At 38.9% G+C, this 19,517-nt stretch overlaps 1 protein-coding gene across 2 annotated transcripts in view; it reads right to left on the reverse strand.

The window, feature by feature from the left end:
* GADL1 (glutamate decarboxylase like 1) overlaps positions 1 to 19,517 on the reverse strand; it is an 85,398-nt gene that overhangs the window by 40,648 nt on the left and 25,233 nt on the right. For both annotated transcript variants that reach the window (XM_065666155.1, XM_065666156.1), the window contains 4 exons: positions 14,860 to 14,924; positions 14,533 to 14,614; positions 7,095 to 7,294; positions 2,635 to 2,686 (listed from right to left, as the gene is read on the reverse strand). In XM_065666155.1, the coding sequence (XP_065522227.1) occupies positions 2,635 to 2,686; positions 7,095 to 7,294; positions 14,533 to 14,614; positions 14,860 to 14,924 (399 nt within the window). The remainder of the gene's footprint in view (positions 1 to 2,634; positions 2,687 to 7,094; positions 7,295 to 14,532; positions 14,615 to 14,859; positions 14,925 to 19,517) is intronic.

Below are 19,517 nucleotides of genomic sequence, written 5' to 3' on the forward strand. Positions count from 1 at the left end.
TTTGGTTTGGTTTTGGTTGTTTTTTTTTTTTTTTTTTTGTTCATTTGTGGTTGGTTGGTTTTGTTTGTTTTTTTTTTTTCCTAATGAAGTTTCCTTTGATACATTTTACATAAATCCAATTTTTGTCACCATTTAACACTTGCACACCTAGTCATTTTTCTACTGAACAATGCCAACCTCCTTTTATATCATATCTCATGCAGCATACTATTCAGTGCTGGAGTTAATGACGGCTTTCTCAATTTCCACATTCTATAAGAATCTCAGGACCCCTTGCAGTGTATGTGCCATAGCTTGGATATATATATTCCAATATCTAAATAGCCCTTTTGAACAAAGACTAAGACTCCACATGTCCATTTCCGTCCAGAGAAATTCTGCCTTTACATTTTGCCAGGGTCTCTGTATTTCCTGCTAATTTGGAACCTTTTGTTTTTTTAAACCTGTAGAGATAGCAATAGCATGAGGAATAGATGTGCCTCCTAATCCCACTCAACACCACCTATAAAACCACTCAGCAAATCTTGACCTACATTATTTGCAACACAGTATTTAACTGCAGTCTAGATCATAACCTGGATTGTAAACTCACACACCCTTCTCTTCTCCCACATGCCATCCTCATCAGTACTGGTTGAAAGAAAGAAAGTTAAAGGGTAGCTCGGTCACACCATCTCTTTGCCTCACCATGAATGCACCTGCTATTATAATCCCAGGCAATCTCCTGAACAGGGAGAGCTCACCAGCTGAGACATGTTCTTTCATGAAAGGGCACTGAGAACTGCTCATATCATTTTCTGTCTTGCTTCAAAGAATGCATTAAATACAATTTAATCATCAAAAAGAATATCATTGTCAGCGGGAACAGAGCTGCAAACCTGCCACGTGCTGCCACTGAACGAAAGCTCAGCTTTTTAAGTCCCACGTCTTTCCCCCAAAGAGCACGCATTGAGTAGACACATAAACACAGATCCTGAAAAGGCAGCAGCCTCCTTATGAGTGCAAGCACTAGCTTGCCATTACAGGGTTTATTTTAAAACTACTTAAAATCAGACGGCAGGAGTAGACAGATGGCATATATTACCATATTGCCATTGCCTATATTACCCTTTTGATTATCTCAGTTTCCTTTCACACATCAAATATACCATCCCCCTATGAATACATCATTCATCTTAGAAAAGCTTAACTACCCCCGGCCATGCTTCACTCTATTTCTGGTTATCTTGTCACAGCTCTTATCAAAGCAGGTAAGCAATTATACCACAGAAGAGTTCAAGATGATGCAAGCATGAATAGTGTTTCCAGGCCATAGAGTGGTTCTCATTATCAGACTTTCCTCACTGCATGTATCAGAGGATCATATTCCTGAGCTTCTTGCCTAAAGTCCAATTTCCACTAAGAAAGGGCTCGCAGCTGGGCCTAGCAGCCTCCCAGCAGTCTTTCTTTGAATTCTTAGTGCCTGTTGCCCTGCTCTCCTGAAAACTTTTTCTTAACCCTAGCTTAACTTCCTTCTCATAGCTCATACTACGTAGCCCATACTATAGCACTCCTTCCAATCCCTCTTTTAATCCAAGGGTCCTATTCCTGCAGGAACTAAAAAGCAGTCTCCACTCTCACTAGCATCTTTCACACCTACAGTAGGTCTGGGCTCTCTGCTAAGCTCTATAATAGCAGAAAATGAAGAACTTTAAAACAGACTCGCTACTTTAGCAATCCCACCGTGTGCTGCCTGCCCAAAATTCTTCACTCCATGTAAAGTTTCCCACTATGCACTTTCAAATTAGCAGTTTTCTAAGTTAAAGTGAAAAGTTTATATTGTATGAACAGTATAAAATATGTTTTATATCTTGTATTTCTCCTAGCCCAACCTGGAATGCTCTTGGCAGCAGCAAGTGTAAATCAAACCTGCATCATTATGGCTTGTCTGTCTGTATGAGCAGCACTTCTTCATTTTCCCTTCCTCCTCCATGTGCTTTCTTCCTACCCACGCTATATACCCAGTTTTCACACAAATACACTTCCAACAGTGCGGAAGTTTTTTCCAGAAGTGACAGGTCTTTGCAACATCCTAGATATTAGCCTTATTAACCAAAGAGCTGAGTGTAGGTGGAAAAAGAGCACTTTAGTTCTGCCCCCTTTACTCTTCCCCAGAAGAGATCACCAAGTAATAAGCTGACTGGTTTAGCAAAGATGAGTGAAAACCCTACTTTTTGGGTAGTTTTTAGGAAGATGGGTGCAGAAACAGAGTTAAGGAAAAAACATGGACTTTAATGATTAAAAAAAATCCATTTTTAGGATCAAAATATTTTTCCATCCAACACACAGTCTTATCTGTCAAGTCTGGCAAGCACTGCATTTTTGCAGCTAAGCTCTTTGCTTTCAGAAAAAAGTGCTCCATCTATACCCCCTGAGGCAATAGAGGCCCAGAAGCTAGGAAAATAAGCAGTGATGGTAGGGAATGCAGAGCCTGTTATGTGTGCTCAATCATATCTGTGTATCTCCAATACGTAAAATTATTATATACTTCAAATACAAACTGGTAATTGCTAAAAAGAACAAGATCAAACAAAAGACACCTCCCCCCTCCCCCCCCCCCGAAAAAAAACACAATTCAATTCCATTTTCATTTACCTCCAAAAGAAGCTGGAATCCCTCTCTTTTCTTAATTTCCTCAACTAAATATCTGCAATTAAAAATGCAGCAGTTTAAAGCACAGAACAAAAGAGAAGAAAACAATACATATAGACAACCAAGGTCTTGAACTTTCTTCCTTCTCCCCCAAAAGAAACCACAGAGTTAAATCTCATTTCCACCTGCTGTGAAAATGCAGTAGCTATCAGTTCCTGGAAACAAATGAAGGCCACAGCCAGCCAAGGGGCACTGAGGAGAGGCCAAATTCTGTCCTCAGGCCCAGATTTTCGGTGGAACCACATGGCACAAATTGATCCTATTTGCATCAGGCTGTGAACTTTCCCAGCACACATTTCCATTGATGTTGCTCTCTACAAACTTATTCCTTCATTTCTGTCTCAAGTACTGATGCTGTGCTGCCATGTTATTTCATGGTCACACTGACATCTCTTGCACTACTACTGTTAGAAGGACCTCTCAATCTAGTCCAGAATTTGAGTTCCACGTACTTCAAACCCAGCAATTTTCTCAGAACTGTCCTTGTTCCACACTGTACACAGAAGCGCACATTTCCATTCAGTGATTACTGCTGATGCACAATAATCCCCGAGCATTCTATGCTAACAATGCATTGAAATAAATATTTCTCTTCTCTTTCACCTGACAGTATGAAAAACACAGAAGCCTTCAATGGCAAATAAGTTCGAATCAAAAGTTTGAATCCAAACAGCTTCAATTTATAACTTTCTTAAAAAACATGACCTCAAGTTTGCCTTGGCACACATCACACAGGAATTCTGAAGCAAAGAGGGCACTTTGACATAGCTGGGACTTCTCTCTTTATTCCCCTCCTGCCCTGCCCCCAAAGCCTTCCCAAGAAAAACTCTAAAGATATCCCCTCAAATTCACACAGCTTTTCCATTTCAACAGAATTTTAGTCCTCTACATGAAGGATTAACTGCCTGAGATCTAAATGAAGATTTAGCTAACAGTAATAAAACTGAGACAGATTGTATACAAATCTGGTATTTTGTAGCATTTATTGGAATTTTTCCTGCCTGCAGCTGCGTTACTGGTCATTACACAAATAATTCTTTGGTCCACCACTTGAGGAAGAAGAATATTGTCAAAATAACCTCCCTTGGTACTACCTACGTTCCTGAAACCGGACCCCACAAGGACACCTCTAGTTGCACCTGCAACAAATGCCTGCTATTCAGCAGACGAGCTGCATAAATGGGCTGGCTAGAGAGGCAGTGAACAATGCCGTAGATGGAAAACAGTTTTCAGAACAGAGCATGGGGAGTTGTCACGGTGTTTATCATGAACAAGTATTGTGCATGTGACTCATTACCTCTTCGCACACATCCCTACAAAATGATTGCTGTGATAGTGCGCCAGTTCCCATGACACACAGCGCTGAGTTGTGCCACACTGTGCACTGCTGAGATACTTCCTCTCACTAGAACAAGTTCTACTGAGACCTAGACTAGACCTAGATTCTGGATCTTTTCTGCTATGACCATTTAGATCCTACTGTGTGCATTTTCTTGTTATCTGGCTGTTAATACCCACACTAATGTTTAGGTTGCAAGAGAGGCATGCTGAAAGGTAAGGAGGAGGCTAGATACCATGTGAAAGTGTTGTGGGGAAATTCTTTCTGTAGGGGGATTGTCTTAAATAAAACACACTCAGTGCTTTTGTCCTGTTGATTACAAGATACTTGTCTGTACCGTAAGACCAGCATTCAGCAAAATCAGCAGAATATTCACAAGAGAGTGGCCCTCTGTTTTTTTAATTTTTTTAAAAGAAATCCTGTAAAAGAAAGCCATGTATGATCACCCCTTATCATTTTTCTTTTTGAGGGCTTTAATTGTTAGAGAGATTTTACAATACTTAATACCCTCCTCTCTTACCAGAAGTGCTTTTTTTTTAATACCACCATCTGACATAGGATATCTGCTATCAGTCAAGCTCACAATGCTGTTTTTCATGTTCTTAACTATATTGCCAATAGCCTAAGAAGGCAGCCACTAGAAAATCCATTGCCCATGATTTATCTTGCTAGAGCCATTGGATGGCAGTGGAACAGTTTACTTTGTGCATCTTTCCACACTTGACACGGGAGTTTTATTATTGTGTCACTGTTGTAGAACATAAAAAATGACTTGAGTCTCAGTGAGGACTGGAGTGCACAGAGAAGTAGTATTTGCTATGATTAAGCCTTGCAGAAAATGAGGGGTGGAGATCTGCTGTGAAAGTAGACATATGTCTGCTAAGAGTGGGTGTCAGAAGAGGAATCAGGCAGAAAAACTGTGAAGATGATGAAGCATAAAATGCAGTGGTTGTTACAGTTGTATTCTAAATGTATTACATCTATTTATTTTTTTCAAGTACTTCACAAAACAACATCCCTGCATCAAAAATAACTGAGAGGAAAAACAAAAAAGGAAGCAAAGAAAAAAAAAAGAAAAGAAAATTTGTGAACTGATCAGCAGGATGCTCTACTGTAGGATTTTTAAAACAAGCCTTTCCAAATAGGTAGCATCACAATGTTCCTAGCATATATAATACACTGAAAACATGATTCATCTCCAGAACAAGAAAAAATTAATGGAATAGCCAATCGCTAAAAAGTTTGCTGCAACAGGAATACATGACTGCAATTAGCTTTAAAACCTTGGCAGCTCTCACTGGTGATGGGGAAAGAAAAGTAATTTTGTTCTTAAGTTCTATAGCCAGTGGACTAATTACAGAATTAATTCAGATATGCATTCAGGAACACTGAAATACTATCTTTGGAATATCTAAGTAACACCTACTGTAACAAATCAGGAGAAAGGCTGCACAGCTGCTGAGTAGTTAGGAAACCTGGCATAGTGCCCATGCCTATGCAGACTCAAGATAGCAATGCAGATACTGTAAAGAATGTATTTCATCAGACAATGACTAAAAATTAATTTTTTTCTTAAGGGAGAGAATTAAAAAATAAGAAGAAAATAAAAAAGAGACAACCCGGTCACTCCTTAGAAGCACTACCAGCTGAGTCCAGCATCCAAAGGGAATATCAATCCCAGAAAGGTCATTAATCACTACACTCTCAGTCAAATGACCTTGGCCAGTGACCTTGATAAGCCTGAATTCTCCTACTCACACAGCAATGAATTACTTTGTACATATACAGAACCGTACAATGCTTTGGAACAAAAACAAGGTGCAATTTAACCAGAAGATATAAAGGAACATTTAACTGGCCAAATAATGAGTGGTTTAAAGAAATAAAGTAGAGAAAAAAGTCACAGCTCATTTGAGCTTTTCTGGTTTTCCCCCCTTCCTTTTCATTCCTTTCCAATTCGCTCTGGGTTTAGGTCATAGGTATTTTTATCTGTTCTTTAAGTGACTTCATTAAAGTGAGGCTATTCCTTCAATTTTCATTGTAGTAAATATTCAATTATTTTCAACTTGGTAGTTCATACAAAAAAAATAAAATGGCAATATGTCATGTGTGACTCTTTTGCAATATTAATTATTTGATTCATGGTAGTAGCTGGCCCAGGAACTGGTAAAGATTTCATTGTGGTTTCTTTTGTATAAATTCCGAACATATATGATACTTCAAGTGAATTGGTTTTAATGGGCCATTGTCTTATTTCGATACTATTTCTTCTCAGAGAAGATAAAGCAACCTGTGTATGGAAGTTTCTCCCCAGAAACTGAGACATCACCATCACTTTAGAAACACCATCTAGCAAGAATTTTGCAGAACTCAGCTGTGAAACTCAGATCTGCAAGACCAAAAACTGAGTAAAATTTGACAGGGCAAGTGAGGGGAAGATCATAAGAATAAGGTGCTTCAACCCCTAACAGAACATACTGTAAACATTAAGAAATTCTGCAAACTTGTGGAGAAAAATACAAGCAGTATCTCACAACAATATGCCTTCGCATACCTCTACTACATCCTAACATTAACAGGATGTCCTCATACAAATTTTCCCACACCATCAGTTTTCTTCATTTCCTCAGTCATGAGTAATGAAGTAAACAGAAGAACAGCTAATTCACTTCTTGCTAGACACAGCTCAGAGCCTGGTATATAGGACTGCTTTTACATTAACACCAGAAGACACAGTTATGAGTTAGAAGAGGATATATGATAAACCTGTTCTATGTCCGGTTCAGACAACATAAGTATTAAATAATGTAGATTGATAGCATAATTTGGACTTCTATGTTTACCAATATCCTTGCTGCTAAAAATAATCATTACTATTAAATATGGTAGCAAATGTAATAACACTAATTACTATTGCTATTAGTTCCTCGTGTTATACACAAACAAAAGGAAAAGGGGCTGGGGGAAGTAACAACGTGGTCTGTTCCAAGATATAGAGTATCAGTAGAGTCAACATTTTGGTCAATTACACAGACTAGACATATTCAAAACTGTGTGGTGGTACCTAGCCAAAGCCAGTGCCCTGTTTACTCTCTCCTCGAGGCCTGTGGTTCCCAATGCTTTCCACATCAGCCAGAATTTGAACGCATCTGGACGTCTGCTGCACTGAATGGACTTGTCACCAGTGTCATAGCTGACATCGTAGAACTTGTCCTGTTGGAACAGGTAGGCGGCCTCAGCAGAGTAACACTTCTTCAGGAGGCCCTATTAGGAACACAACAGAGACATAGATTGCTGACAAGCATTTCCAAGCCTTCGTAACTTCACATGCAAAAGCTTTTTCTTCCTGTCTGTACCAACAGAACTGGATGTGCAGGAAACCATCCAAAGCTAATGGTGTTCAGATGAACCCAGTGAAGCCAGCTCTGAAAACAAAGAAGCATCTCTCTTTTTATTATTTTCTCCATAATGTCACTGAAGAGTTGCAGGTTGAAGAGGAATCCTTACTCACACCTCAAGAAACCATGGGAGTAGGTACCAGAAAAACAGGTGCCCAAAGACATACAAGAGAAAATGCATAGCACTGGCCATCTGCTAAAGAATGAAATATCTATCACAGTATACTCTGTAATACTATGAAGCAGAGAGAAGGGCTGCAGAATGCAGGTTATAAGAGCAGAGATGAGAGTGACCTACAAGGAGCCCAGGAGACAGAAAAGATTGGAGATTTGTCAGCAATATTAGAAGAGGGTAAGAAAAATAAACCACAACCAGCAAGATAATTCTAGAATAGATATTCAGATGAGGTTAAAAACATGACTACAACATCTAATTCAGATCTGCAAACATGTATTTAAGTGACAGTTGAACCAGAAGTCTTTGATGCAGAACAGACCAATGAACATAAGTGGACAGCATGACAAACTGCTAAACAGTAGCCCAAAGAGCACAATTCATTTTCCAATTCAACATCACTTTTCAAACTGAAACAACTGAAAAAGCATTGCATATTTCATCCTTTCCTCTGCATGTGTTGTGACTCTGATTTTAAAATGGCAGTGTCTGACAGAACTCTTAAAGTGTCACATTCCTGTAACAGAGGTACAGTTCTTGATCTACATTACTGTACTTGACTGGTAACTTGGGAACTAGCAGTAAAATAGAGAAAAAAAGGTGAAGACAAAAAAAAATCCAAGGGAGAAATAATCTACTGGCACACACACAGTAAGTCTCCCTCTCTCCCAGCTTTTTCAATTCCTTCCAACAATATTAAAAACAAAGCAAAAAGAAAAACCCACCTGCACAAAAGGAGAACACCAAAGGTTTCCCCACAACTTCTGTCAGGGTTTGAAGATCCCAATGTAATATTGCTGGTTTTTGAAAAGGACAGGATTCAGACTGAATTCTTTAGCACAGGACCAGCACATTCAGCCTTGTGAAAAAAAGTTTATGTGACAGCTTGGGGGGCAGCAGCTGCTCTCCCTCTGCAGCCATCAGTGATAATGTGCTGCTGCAGTATGCAGTAACCATAGCTGAAAGCCAATGCTGGATGCAGCTTTTTGTGGTATATAAGATTCTCACAAGTACTTCCCAACTTTCTCAGAAAAAGGCAGGCAAGAAGGTGGTACTAGAAACCAAAGAAAAGTCAAGCACATGATCTACACAATTCACCTACTTTTTGGGTTTTCAGCTTTGTGTTCTTTGGCTAGCAGCTGCAAAACAGGAATAGGAATCTCTTTGTCAAGTGATTGTGTTCTGTTCATTTAGATCTCCATACCCTGACTTTAAGGAGAAATACAAGCTTACTAGACATTGTATTAAAATATATATATAACAGAACAAACAAAGCCAACAAACATCTACAAATCTAAGTTAATTGCTTCAAAACTTACTGACTTCAAAATTTGGCAGTGTTTCTGCAGTGAGTGAATAGGAGGGCTGATCAATGTGGAACTATCTTCTGCCTTATCAAAACGTAATACATCTGCACAACAAAGGACATCATTGGATATCTGTTCCCATCACACCCGTCATCTGAGAAATAATAGCTTCTGTCTGTCAAAAAACCCCTAAACTCTGTTGGCAATATTACAGAAAGACTGAGTTCACTTAAGATCACAGTACAGCTGCAGAGTTTCATAGTTTAAAAACAAATGCTCTAGAATGAAAACTCAACAAGAACAAACAGTTCAATATCTCTGAGTGAACTCAAATGCCTGGGAACATATTTCATTTAAAAAAAATAAAAAAATAAAAAAAAAAGGTAGATACTGTCCTACTCTCCTGGTGCATCTGAAGCTGACATGATGTGCTGGCTTGGTGATTCTCTCCCACCTGCTTATATTACTAATAATGAAACATGCTCAGGAACTCCTGCTGCAGATATTGCCTATTGTCAGTCTCCAGAGGCAAGCACAATGACATCCTCCAGCACATCACTAGAGCAGACAGGAGAAGAAACAAAAATCATGCTTTGTGAGAAAGAGAAAAAAAGAGAGGAAGAGGGAGGAAGAAGGGAAGGAGGGAGGGGAGGGAAGTGAGGCGGGGGAAGAAAGGAGGGGTAGAAAGAAAGGAAGGGGGAAAGAGGGGAGGGGCAGAAGGAGGGGAGGGGGAAGAGAAGTGCCAGACCAATGCAAGAAGCAAGATGGAGGAGAAAGGGAATGAAGCAGAATAGGGTTTGGTCAGGGAGGACAAAAAAGGAGGAAAAAATCCAAAACAGGCAAATGATGGAAAAGCAGAAGAAGGAAAAAAAAAAAAAAAAAAAAGAAAATGCTTTCAAACTCAACATTCTCAGTCCCAAGGAAACAGTTTTCCACATAGTAACTGAACTCCTCCTTCTGTTAAAAGGAATTGTAAAAATGTCATTAGAATTACCCCATCTGACGAGTTTGAAATTTTCTTCAGCATCTTTTTTTTTTCTGCCCTTTGTGCAGAGACTAATAATAGTGCTCTGCCTTACATCAGGGCTCTTAAAGTTTAGAGTATGGAAATACTATTTTTATAGAGGCCCCAATCTGCTATGAAGTTTCAAATAGCCTTTGTTTTTGATGAAGTCTGTGGGTTGTCGCTGCTTGTTCTAATTAATAGCAAATAAATGAATAATTATTGATACTGAAATCAACATATAAGAGTTCCAGTTTCATAATTCAACATTTTTCTCATTGAACACACTTACCTACAACAAGGCTTCTGATCTCTTTCCATTTCCACTGCTAGTTAAAAGTGAAGTTCAATTTCATTAACAAAACATCTTTTTCCCCAAGTTTTTTCCCCCAAGACACACATCTTCCTGATTCGCCTTATCAGAAGCAGTAAGGCCAATCTTTTGAATGTCATACTTGAAAATTCTTAAAAGCAGCGCAGTGCAAAAGGCCACACCTGTAATTCACTTAAAGTCAAAATGAGCTCTCAGTTGTACTAACATGAAGCAGAAAGCAGTGGGAATAAAAGTATTTCCTACAGCTGCCCTAGAAAGGAATCAGGGAAGTAGCTATCTTTGTGATTACTGCTAATGATGAGGAAGAGATTACTCTGATTTCATTAGCTACATTTTTTGAAAATGTATTTAACTGGTAAGTGAAAACTCTGCTCATTACTTAGAACTGACTGCTAACTACCCAACCTACTGCTACACTCTAATGAGTCACAGAACTTTGGCATTGGTGATAAACATTAGTTCTCTATTTGTATGGTGATAATATTCACATTCATATGGATTATAGGAAGGACAAATTAGAGGAGCTCTGTGGTTTTAATGTGCAGTCCAAGACTAATTCATAGCATTTTAAGAACATACAAGAACAAAGATGGCTCACTAATGTTTTGAGACTATCAGTCCATCTAGCTTTGTGTTTAAATGGTCACTGCAATTCACACCACAGCAATACAAGTGTTTTCTAAGTAAGCAGATCTTATTACAGACATGATGAAAGTTACTCACGGCATGGCAGCAAAAAAGGAATAGCTGTGTATTTCCCGAGTGTTTTAAGCATTAAGAGCTACTGTCATTGTTCTTGAGCTTTCACGGAGAATTAACCAATCTCTCTTTCCCTTTGGTGAAAATGCTCCTCCCTTCTAATCAAGTGAAACATATTTCTCTTCTCTATCCCTACTTTCTTTGGAAAACATTCCAATTTTGTTTCACTAAGGCTGGAAAATACTCTTTTATCAGCATTTCATTGCAGTTTATTTTTTTCTTTAATCTGTATAGGAAAATATTTCAATACAATGTTTCATTCTAATAATCTAGCTGCAATGTTTTAAGCCTGCTAACACTACTAAAAGCCACATAGCTTTATTGACATTATGTAGCTAAAAAAAAGGAGAAACCCCAAAACAAATTAAACAAACCCACCAAACCAACAAAGAGAATGAAAAACTGAAGGGGATTATTTGTCCACTTATAATTACCTAACCCTAATCCTAAATCCTAAACCCTAAACTGTGGAGGTAGTCCACAGTTCCAACTGGACCCCAAATGGGAAGACAGGCTAACAAAACTTCTTTAATCAGACTTTCAAAGGGAGGTAGGGCTTGATTCATAAATAGGACTTAACATCTGTGTTTAACATTTTGTTGCTCTGACTTCCTGCAGAATTCAGTACTTCAGAAATTACCTGAGGCTCCTTGAACATTCACTAGCAGAGCAATCTGTGCCAAACTCTTCCAGCTCCCACCCCAGCATCCAACTGCCACTGACGGATCCTAACCACAGTGTGAAGGAATTATGTTCACATATAAATGTGTGCTTCATCTGCAGCAGTAAGTAATGCAGCAATATAATTTAGGAGCAGTGGAACAAGCTTCAAAGTGAGAAACGAGTACACATAATCTTTCCTTCTCTTACTGGTGTGAAAACAGCATTTTAAATGGGAAACTGCATTCAGATGCATGTTCTGGAATGGACAAAATTAAAGTAAAACAAGGCCTTTCTGCCAAAGTGTCTTAAATATGCATTTGATTTTTTTTCTTAAGAATTTATATTCCAACACTTTCACCAAGCTGACACAAACGTACTCAAATTTGTATGTGTATCAGTTTGCATAAAAACACTACTGGCACATACACAAAACACCTAAGTGCCAATTTTCCATGAATTAAACAGAGTAAGACACCTTCTCCCCATACAGAGAATTCTTGTACTTTCCATAATGTGTCTCACTGTACAACAGGATCTGACTATATGATCAGCAATACTTGTGTTTTCACCCCTCAACAGTTTAGGATTCAGTTGTACAAGTACTTCCAGCACTGCCTAGCTGTGATTTAGAAATGGAATAGGATTGCTCTATCAGACATTACACTCCAAGGAAGAATAATACATAAAGGGTATCAGAGCCCTGATGTTGGAACAGTGTTTGTAAAGTGACTTTAAATTCCAGGGCAGCTAGAATATTTCATTCCTCTCCATTTCTTTCCTCTTATTTCCTGAAAAATTTCTACTATGTAGCCAAAGTAGTCTAAACATCACCTGGTGCTATCTATGTATTGGGGCTCTTTAGTTAAAAATATAACACTGAGTTCTTCCCAACCCTGCAATTAAGACACCACATTAATCTTAGTCTATAACTTCATTCTGCTTGTCATCCTGGAATAAAGATAAAGTAACGGACGGGCAGCCCCGGAGTTTAATTCTTACAGCCTGTCCAGGTCCCTCAAGCTGTTAACCACACCACTCAGCTTGGTGTCATCTGCAAACTTGCTAAGGATGCACTCAGTCCCACTGTATATGTCATTGATAAAGATATTAAATTGTATTCGTCCCAGTATGGACCCTTAACCACTCGTTACTGGTTTCCATTTGGAAACTGAAGCATTGACTGCAATGCAAATGCAAATCCAAATGCAACCATCCAGCCACTTCCTTACCCACTTAACAGTCCATCCATCCAACCCATATCTTGCTGTCCTGTTATGTCTCACCCCTGACTAGGAGCAAACAGCACCAAGAGAGCACTGATAGCATCTACAATCATTGGTCCTCATTGGTTCTTACTACCAGAAGTTAGTAACCAGTTACATGGATAGCTAACTACTAGCAGCTGAATAGAAACTGTCAGCTGTTTTAGCAGTGATTTATAAAAGTGACCATGACAAACCATGGCCACAAAATAGTGATGTAAACCTTAGGGACTCCATATCTTCATAATGTCATTCATTCCTATTAAATTCCTATTCAGTCATTCATAACCTATTAAATGTAAGCTAAAACTGAACCCTGATGGTGGATAATGAGGTAAGTTTTAGCAGGGCTGAGTTTGAAATGTGGTTTGAAATAATTGACGTCTTACTGGTTTCTTTATTAAGACAGAATTCCACAGAGGTATAAGCAGGGAGTTTTACCACATTGCAGACTCATCTCACTTTTGTATCACTTGAGATCATGTGTCTGTTGTTCTCTTGCTAGACATCTTAATTAGTCATGGCTTTTGGAAAGCCTCAATCACCCTGGCTGTCGTGGTTTAAGCCCAGGCCGTATGTCAGCCACGCAGCCCTCTCGTTCACTCCCCCCCTTTCTTCACCACCACCATCCCCAACCCCCACCCCGCCCTGTCCCTGGGGGACAGGGAGGAGAGTTGAAAGAATGTAACTCCCAGGGGTTGAGATAAGAGCACTAAGGTGTAACACAAATCACTACTGCTACCACCAATAATAGTAATGATAATGGAAATAACAAGGGAAGAGAATACACCACCACCCGTCGATACCCAGCCTGACTGAGCAGTGAACCAGCCCTCCCGGGTAACTCTCCGTTACATCCTGGGCATGACGTGCTGTGGTATGGAATACCCCTTTGGTCAGTTTGGGTCAGGTGTCCTGTCTCTGCTTCCTCCCGGCTTCCCCTCCCCCCTGCCAGAGCATGAGGCTCAGAAAGTCCTTGGTCAGAGTAAACATTTGTGCAGTAACTAAAAAACATCGGCATTATCAGCGCTGTTCCCAGGCTGAAAGTCAAAACACAGCACTGCACCAGCTGCTAAGAAGGAGAAAAAATGACTGCTACTGCTGAACCCAGGACACTGGCAATGGGGAAAAACTAGTAGAGTGACGAAAAAAAGGCTCAGCACCTTTACCTGCAAATGCTCTGTCTCCTCTTTCTCCCCTTTCCCACTCTGGTGCACCCATGTAAAGGGGATGCAAAGACAAGCTCTGTCTATTCAGTCCGTAGACTCAGCTCTGTCCCAGCAGATTGAAAGCTATTCTGAGGACTCTGATGAGTTCAGCATTTAAGTGCTGCAGGCCCAGGTAACAAAATACTCAATCCTGAATGCAAGCCATGTACAAAAGTTAACTAGCAAGAGCAGCAGCTGCAAAATTTGACCACTGGTGAGTGCAGTGACTTGGACTGGTTTGACCCTGCCATCTTATTCATCATTTATTAATTCTGTGGTGGAACTCAAAATTCTATCATTCAACCTTTGCACTTGCAGTTCTTTTCTAATTATTTCCATTTCCATATTACAGCAATGTCAGCCTACTGCATTTTAAAAAAGGACAGGACTTACAGAGTTGTCTTTCACCAGAAGAGCACAGCACTGGATTCCTGCCAACAGCATTTTGTGGGGATTCCAGGCAACAGAATCTGCCCTGTGAAATTTATAAATGGAGAGAGACGGAACTTGCACCTGTAATCATGAGTACTAGAGAATCAAAAATGGCCAAACACAATCCAAGTCAGATTTCACTTCCCACCCACCCCCGCCCAGGTTCTGAAATCTCTCCAATTAATAGTAATGTGTGTTTTGGAAAATGCAGCTGTCATAGAGGCCAAGAGGCCACACAACTTCCATCTCAGTCCCTGGTAAGTGTGTCCATCAACTGAACTGACATACCTGTGGATGCCATGAAGAAGTCTGCAATGCTTCCTCGATATCAAAGCCGAGCCACCCCAAGACGCCTGTTGGAACATTTATAGAGCCAAGACAATATTATTTGTATAACCTTCTTTTGATAATGCTTCAACTAGTAATTTCTGAAGATACTTTATCTCACTTAAAACTAAATTTTGCCTTTAGTATCACATACTGAAATAAAGATGGCAACCTGGGGCTATGCTTAAAATGGAGGAGCTGATGGGAGAAACAAATTACACTGTCCCTTCCATATTAGGGCATGAACTGATATACTTGCTAACCAGAACCATTCCTGATACTAGATCAGAAGTGCTTCCTTTCCGCCAGCCTATACCTAAGAAATAAAAACATAAAGCCCCATTTACAGCTTCCTACTAGCTGTTTCCTTTCTGAGACAGCCACAAGCGAAACAGTAGAGAATTATAACCTCTGCCAATTGCAAAATCTTCCACAGAGTTTAGATATTAAAAGCCAAGTCAGTGAGTAGGCAATAGCAGCATTTCTGTTACCAGCAATCCAACTAATGTTAAAATGGAGTAAGACTCATCACATCTCCCTGAGGTCAATATAAGAACTAAGTGTGAGGTCATAAAATCACTTAGGCTGCCTCTTTACTGAGGAGATCTCCACTGAAACTCCTTCTTGAGTGTCATCTCATCTATTCTAGATACCTGTCTGGGCAACACCTTTTGCAGATACCATGGACTATAGAAAGAACTCAGGCAACAAAGTTTTATATTACACAAGTTTAATTTATGGTGAAACAGAGTTAGGAAAGGTGATTCCCATCCATGAATTCTGAAAGGATTTGATTTCATCCACCACGCGCTGTGAAACTTCAGTTCTCAAACAACAATATTTGCCCCATGGAATGGGTAGGAGAACACACAAACACTAGATATGTCATACAGTGCATTTGAGAAATTATTACTAAATATAGAAAAAATAAAGAATAATTTTCAATGTTCATGCAGGCAGAATCTACTTAAGCAAAAGAAAAACAGATATGATAGCTGATCTATGAATTCAGCATCAGTATTTGCTTCATGGGCCATAAATTAGGAACAAGGTCTGCTATCTGGCAGACATGAATCGTAAAGTCTCACAAGGGAAATGTAAGGTCAGTAACTTGTCTTGTCATGCCATTTTCATTAACACAGTACATTAATGCACCACATCATATTTTATGTTGTTATGCTCACAACATCCTTGCTGAGGAAAGGGCTGTTGCTCAACCTACAGGTAGGACTTCAGGTAGGAAATTATTTGCCTCAAACGTCACTGTAATCCTGTGGCAGAACCATGACTTGAAACCAAGTTTCTCTAGCTAGCCCAAATTTGCCATGCTATAGGAAGACAAACTATTCATAGACAAATTTCACTCTTCTCGTTATATGATTCAGTAGTCAAAACAGTCATGTTATTCCCTGACTTTCATAATTCATAAGAAACCCGCTGAGATATAATAATTCTTTAGAAAATTTGCTTCCAAAGCTATCTGGAAACATGGACATTTTCACACTATCTCTGAAAAACAGGACTAGAAAGGCCCTCAAGTGGTCATTTCAACAGTGTGCCAACCCCAAAGGCACAATCAGTAATACTCATTTCTGTCAAACACTTCTTTTCTAGAGGTTATTAATCAGTGAACACACAGCTTGTGATTAGCACTGAAGTGAAAAATAAGGTGCAGAGAGAAATCAGCAATTGCTGCTTCTACATTTTTACCCAGTTCAAAAGACCAAGTTCTTAGAGATCCAGGGTTGGTTAAAAACAAACACAAATGAGAAGGTACCAAAGAAGTGTTAGAATCACTGGCTCTGCCTGTTTTTAAAGACCTCTAATAGAAGCTGCACAAATTAGCCATTTAATTTGCATTTAAGAGTAACCACCCTGTTGATTTAAAGTGGCAGTCCTAAGCAGTGCTACCTCTTGTCATATCTGCAGTGGTAAGGGGAACAGATTATTCCTTTTCTTCTTTTCAGCAGCTCTGACAGCACCTGTAGACTACTACATATTGTCTCATTGTCTCTTCTTGTTTAAGTAACATCACTGCTTTCAGTCTTTCTTCATAATTTCTAGATATGTTTCTGCTTATCCTCAGTGCCTTATTGTTTTCTAATCTTTTTCCTGTAGGTCCTTAACCTTCTTGAAATTTGGACACAATCCAGATTAAGAAGACTGAGGCCCAAGCAGAAAGAAAGAACTATTTTATCAATCAGTCTTCTTTATTCAATTCTGAAAGACATTTAATCCTATTTAAAAATGCTTACGATCATTGATTTGTGATGTACTGCAAGCTCCAGATTTTTTTTTCTGAAGATCTGCTCTCCAGCCAGCAATTCCCAGCCCATTTGTGCTGATTTGTGTTGATTACAGCTTAAACTTAGAGCTCTATGTTTATTGAACTGTAACCTAGTTTTTCCACTTTTTTCTCTCAACTACCAAGATCTCTTTGATTTCTAATCCTGTCCTCCCACTGCCACTTGCAGCAATTTTATGTCATTTTCAAATGTATTCAGTGTATTCTTTTTCATCCAAGTTATTAATGCATATACCAAATAACTTCTAACCTAGAATGGGCCTTTGTGGAATCCTGCTCAAAATCTTCTCCCCTGTCAGTAGTGGACCCCTGGTAACTGCTCTCAGGGTATGATTTTCCAGCCAGGTTTGCACTCACTACCACAGCCGCAGCTTGGCATGTTTCTCTGGCTTCCCCATGAGATATGGCAAAAACACAATAGAGTTAACTACGTCTCTTCCATCCATGAGACTACAGAAGGAAAGTGTATTGATCAAACTAGACTGACACATTTTGTTTACGACAAACGCAGCTGAAAGCGATGCAGGACAGCTCAAAACCAAGATTATCACCTGTGTCCCATGCAGTGTAATTGGTACCAAGGTATAAGAAAATTAGCGTGTTACATATGCGACAAGCCACTTACAGCTGGATAATGGGAATCACAGCGTTCGCAGTGTGATTAAACTAACCACCTAAGCACTGGTTAATAGGGCAAACCTGATTTTCTGTACTGGTCTGTCTGTAGGGGATGGGGAGGAAAAAGACAAACTAAGCACCAGCAGGGAAGAAATACTCATACATAATATTTAGAGCTAAATGAACACTATATTATATAGATATGTGCTGGAGCTTGAGTGTCTATTGGTGGTGTAAAACAAGTCCTAGAAGTATGATAGAATGCAATAAGCAACTGGAATGCATGTATGAATACTGTAATGCACACAAAAGTATCCTGGTTATAGTCTCCACACTTAGGCTGTTGAATGGTTTAACTGCTGAGACAGTTTGGGCTTATTATTGGGCTTTATACTGTGTTTATATTCTTAAAACAACTTTTTCCTTAACTTCCCTTTCCTTTTTAGATCTGTCTCCGTGTCAGAGCTTATTTACTATTTCTGACTTTATTGAAATTTATCCTCCTGATGCTCGTTGATTTTATGATGACATTCTCCCTTTTGCCCTTCCTAAGAAACATGAGCTTTATCATTTCGCGGTTAATGAAGAGTCTCCCTAAGGCAAATATATCAATTCTGGGGATCAGAAAATATTCTGAAATGAGATACATCAGTGTAAATCTGGAAATAACACCACTGACTTTTGTATAAGATATTCTTATGAACAGCTCTTGAGAAAATTTGCAGTAGGTAATCCTGATTCCCAATAATACACAGAGACCTGAATTAGATTGAACTTTCCCAGGGTTCTAATGTTTGTTTTAATTGTACTGTATCTTTTTTTCCACCAAGGTTAAAGTTGGAAGAAACAGCAGCAGTCACTTGCTATAACTCAGTCTGCCAACCATGTAAGTCATTCAACAAGAAGCCAGGTTTTTTCTTTAGATTCTCAATATTAAACAAACTCCTCAAAAATTTAGAGGAAGTCTAAAAATCTCCATTAATGTTGCTCCAGATTCTCTCACTGCCCCATGGCTTTTAATCTGGCCATTCTGGATTGGTGGCATTGCAATGATAAAGAGAATGAAATTTTAGAAAATATGAAGAGATGTAGTTTTCGAAAACTACATTTACAGCTAACTCTTTCTGGTAATAAAAAGTCTCAATTACTGTTCCAAAAAGACTCATGAATGGATTTTAATACCCAAACCTAAAATTATAAAGAAAGAGGAAAAGAAAAAATTCTGAACAATTTAGGAAAACATGGAGAGATCTACAGGAAACTCAAATGTGCATGAAAATATGAATAATTTATGACTGGTTGAGTCAGAAATATACTTTTATTTTAACCTGTATGAGCCATACACCACAATTATAATGCATCCATTTTCCGACAGAATGTGGAAAGAATCTTAAGTTAGATTTATAAATAATCACCCTTGAAGTATTTTTAGGAGGTAGCAAGAAAAAGAAATTGATTTTTAAATAATTTTAAATATACCCGACAATGACAAAATCGTTTTGACTGCTTGTCACAGCCGAGCTATTTGCCGTTTTTCATCACATGTAACAGAGACAAACCAGAATTCTTTTTTTCCAGTCTCTATGTACAAAAAAAGAGGAAGGATGGGTTATTAGAACCCAACTTGCTTCTACAAAGAAACATTAACAGTCAAAGAAAAACAGCAATTATAAAAAAGCAATGCTAAACAAAACTG

Source organism: Lathamus discolor, chromosome 2 (genome assembly GCF_037157495.1).
Source record: "Lathamus discolor isolate bLatDis1 chromosome 2, bLatDis1.hap1, whole genome shotgun sequence".
In the NCBI taxonomy this organism is placed as follows: Eukaryota; Metazoa; Chordata; class Aves; order Psittaciformes; family Psittacidae; genus Lathamus; species Lathamus discolor.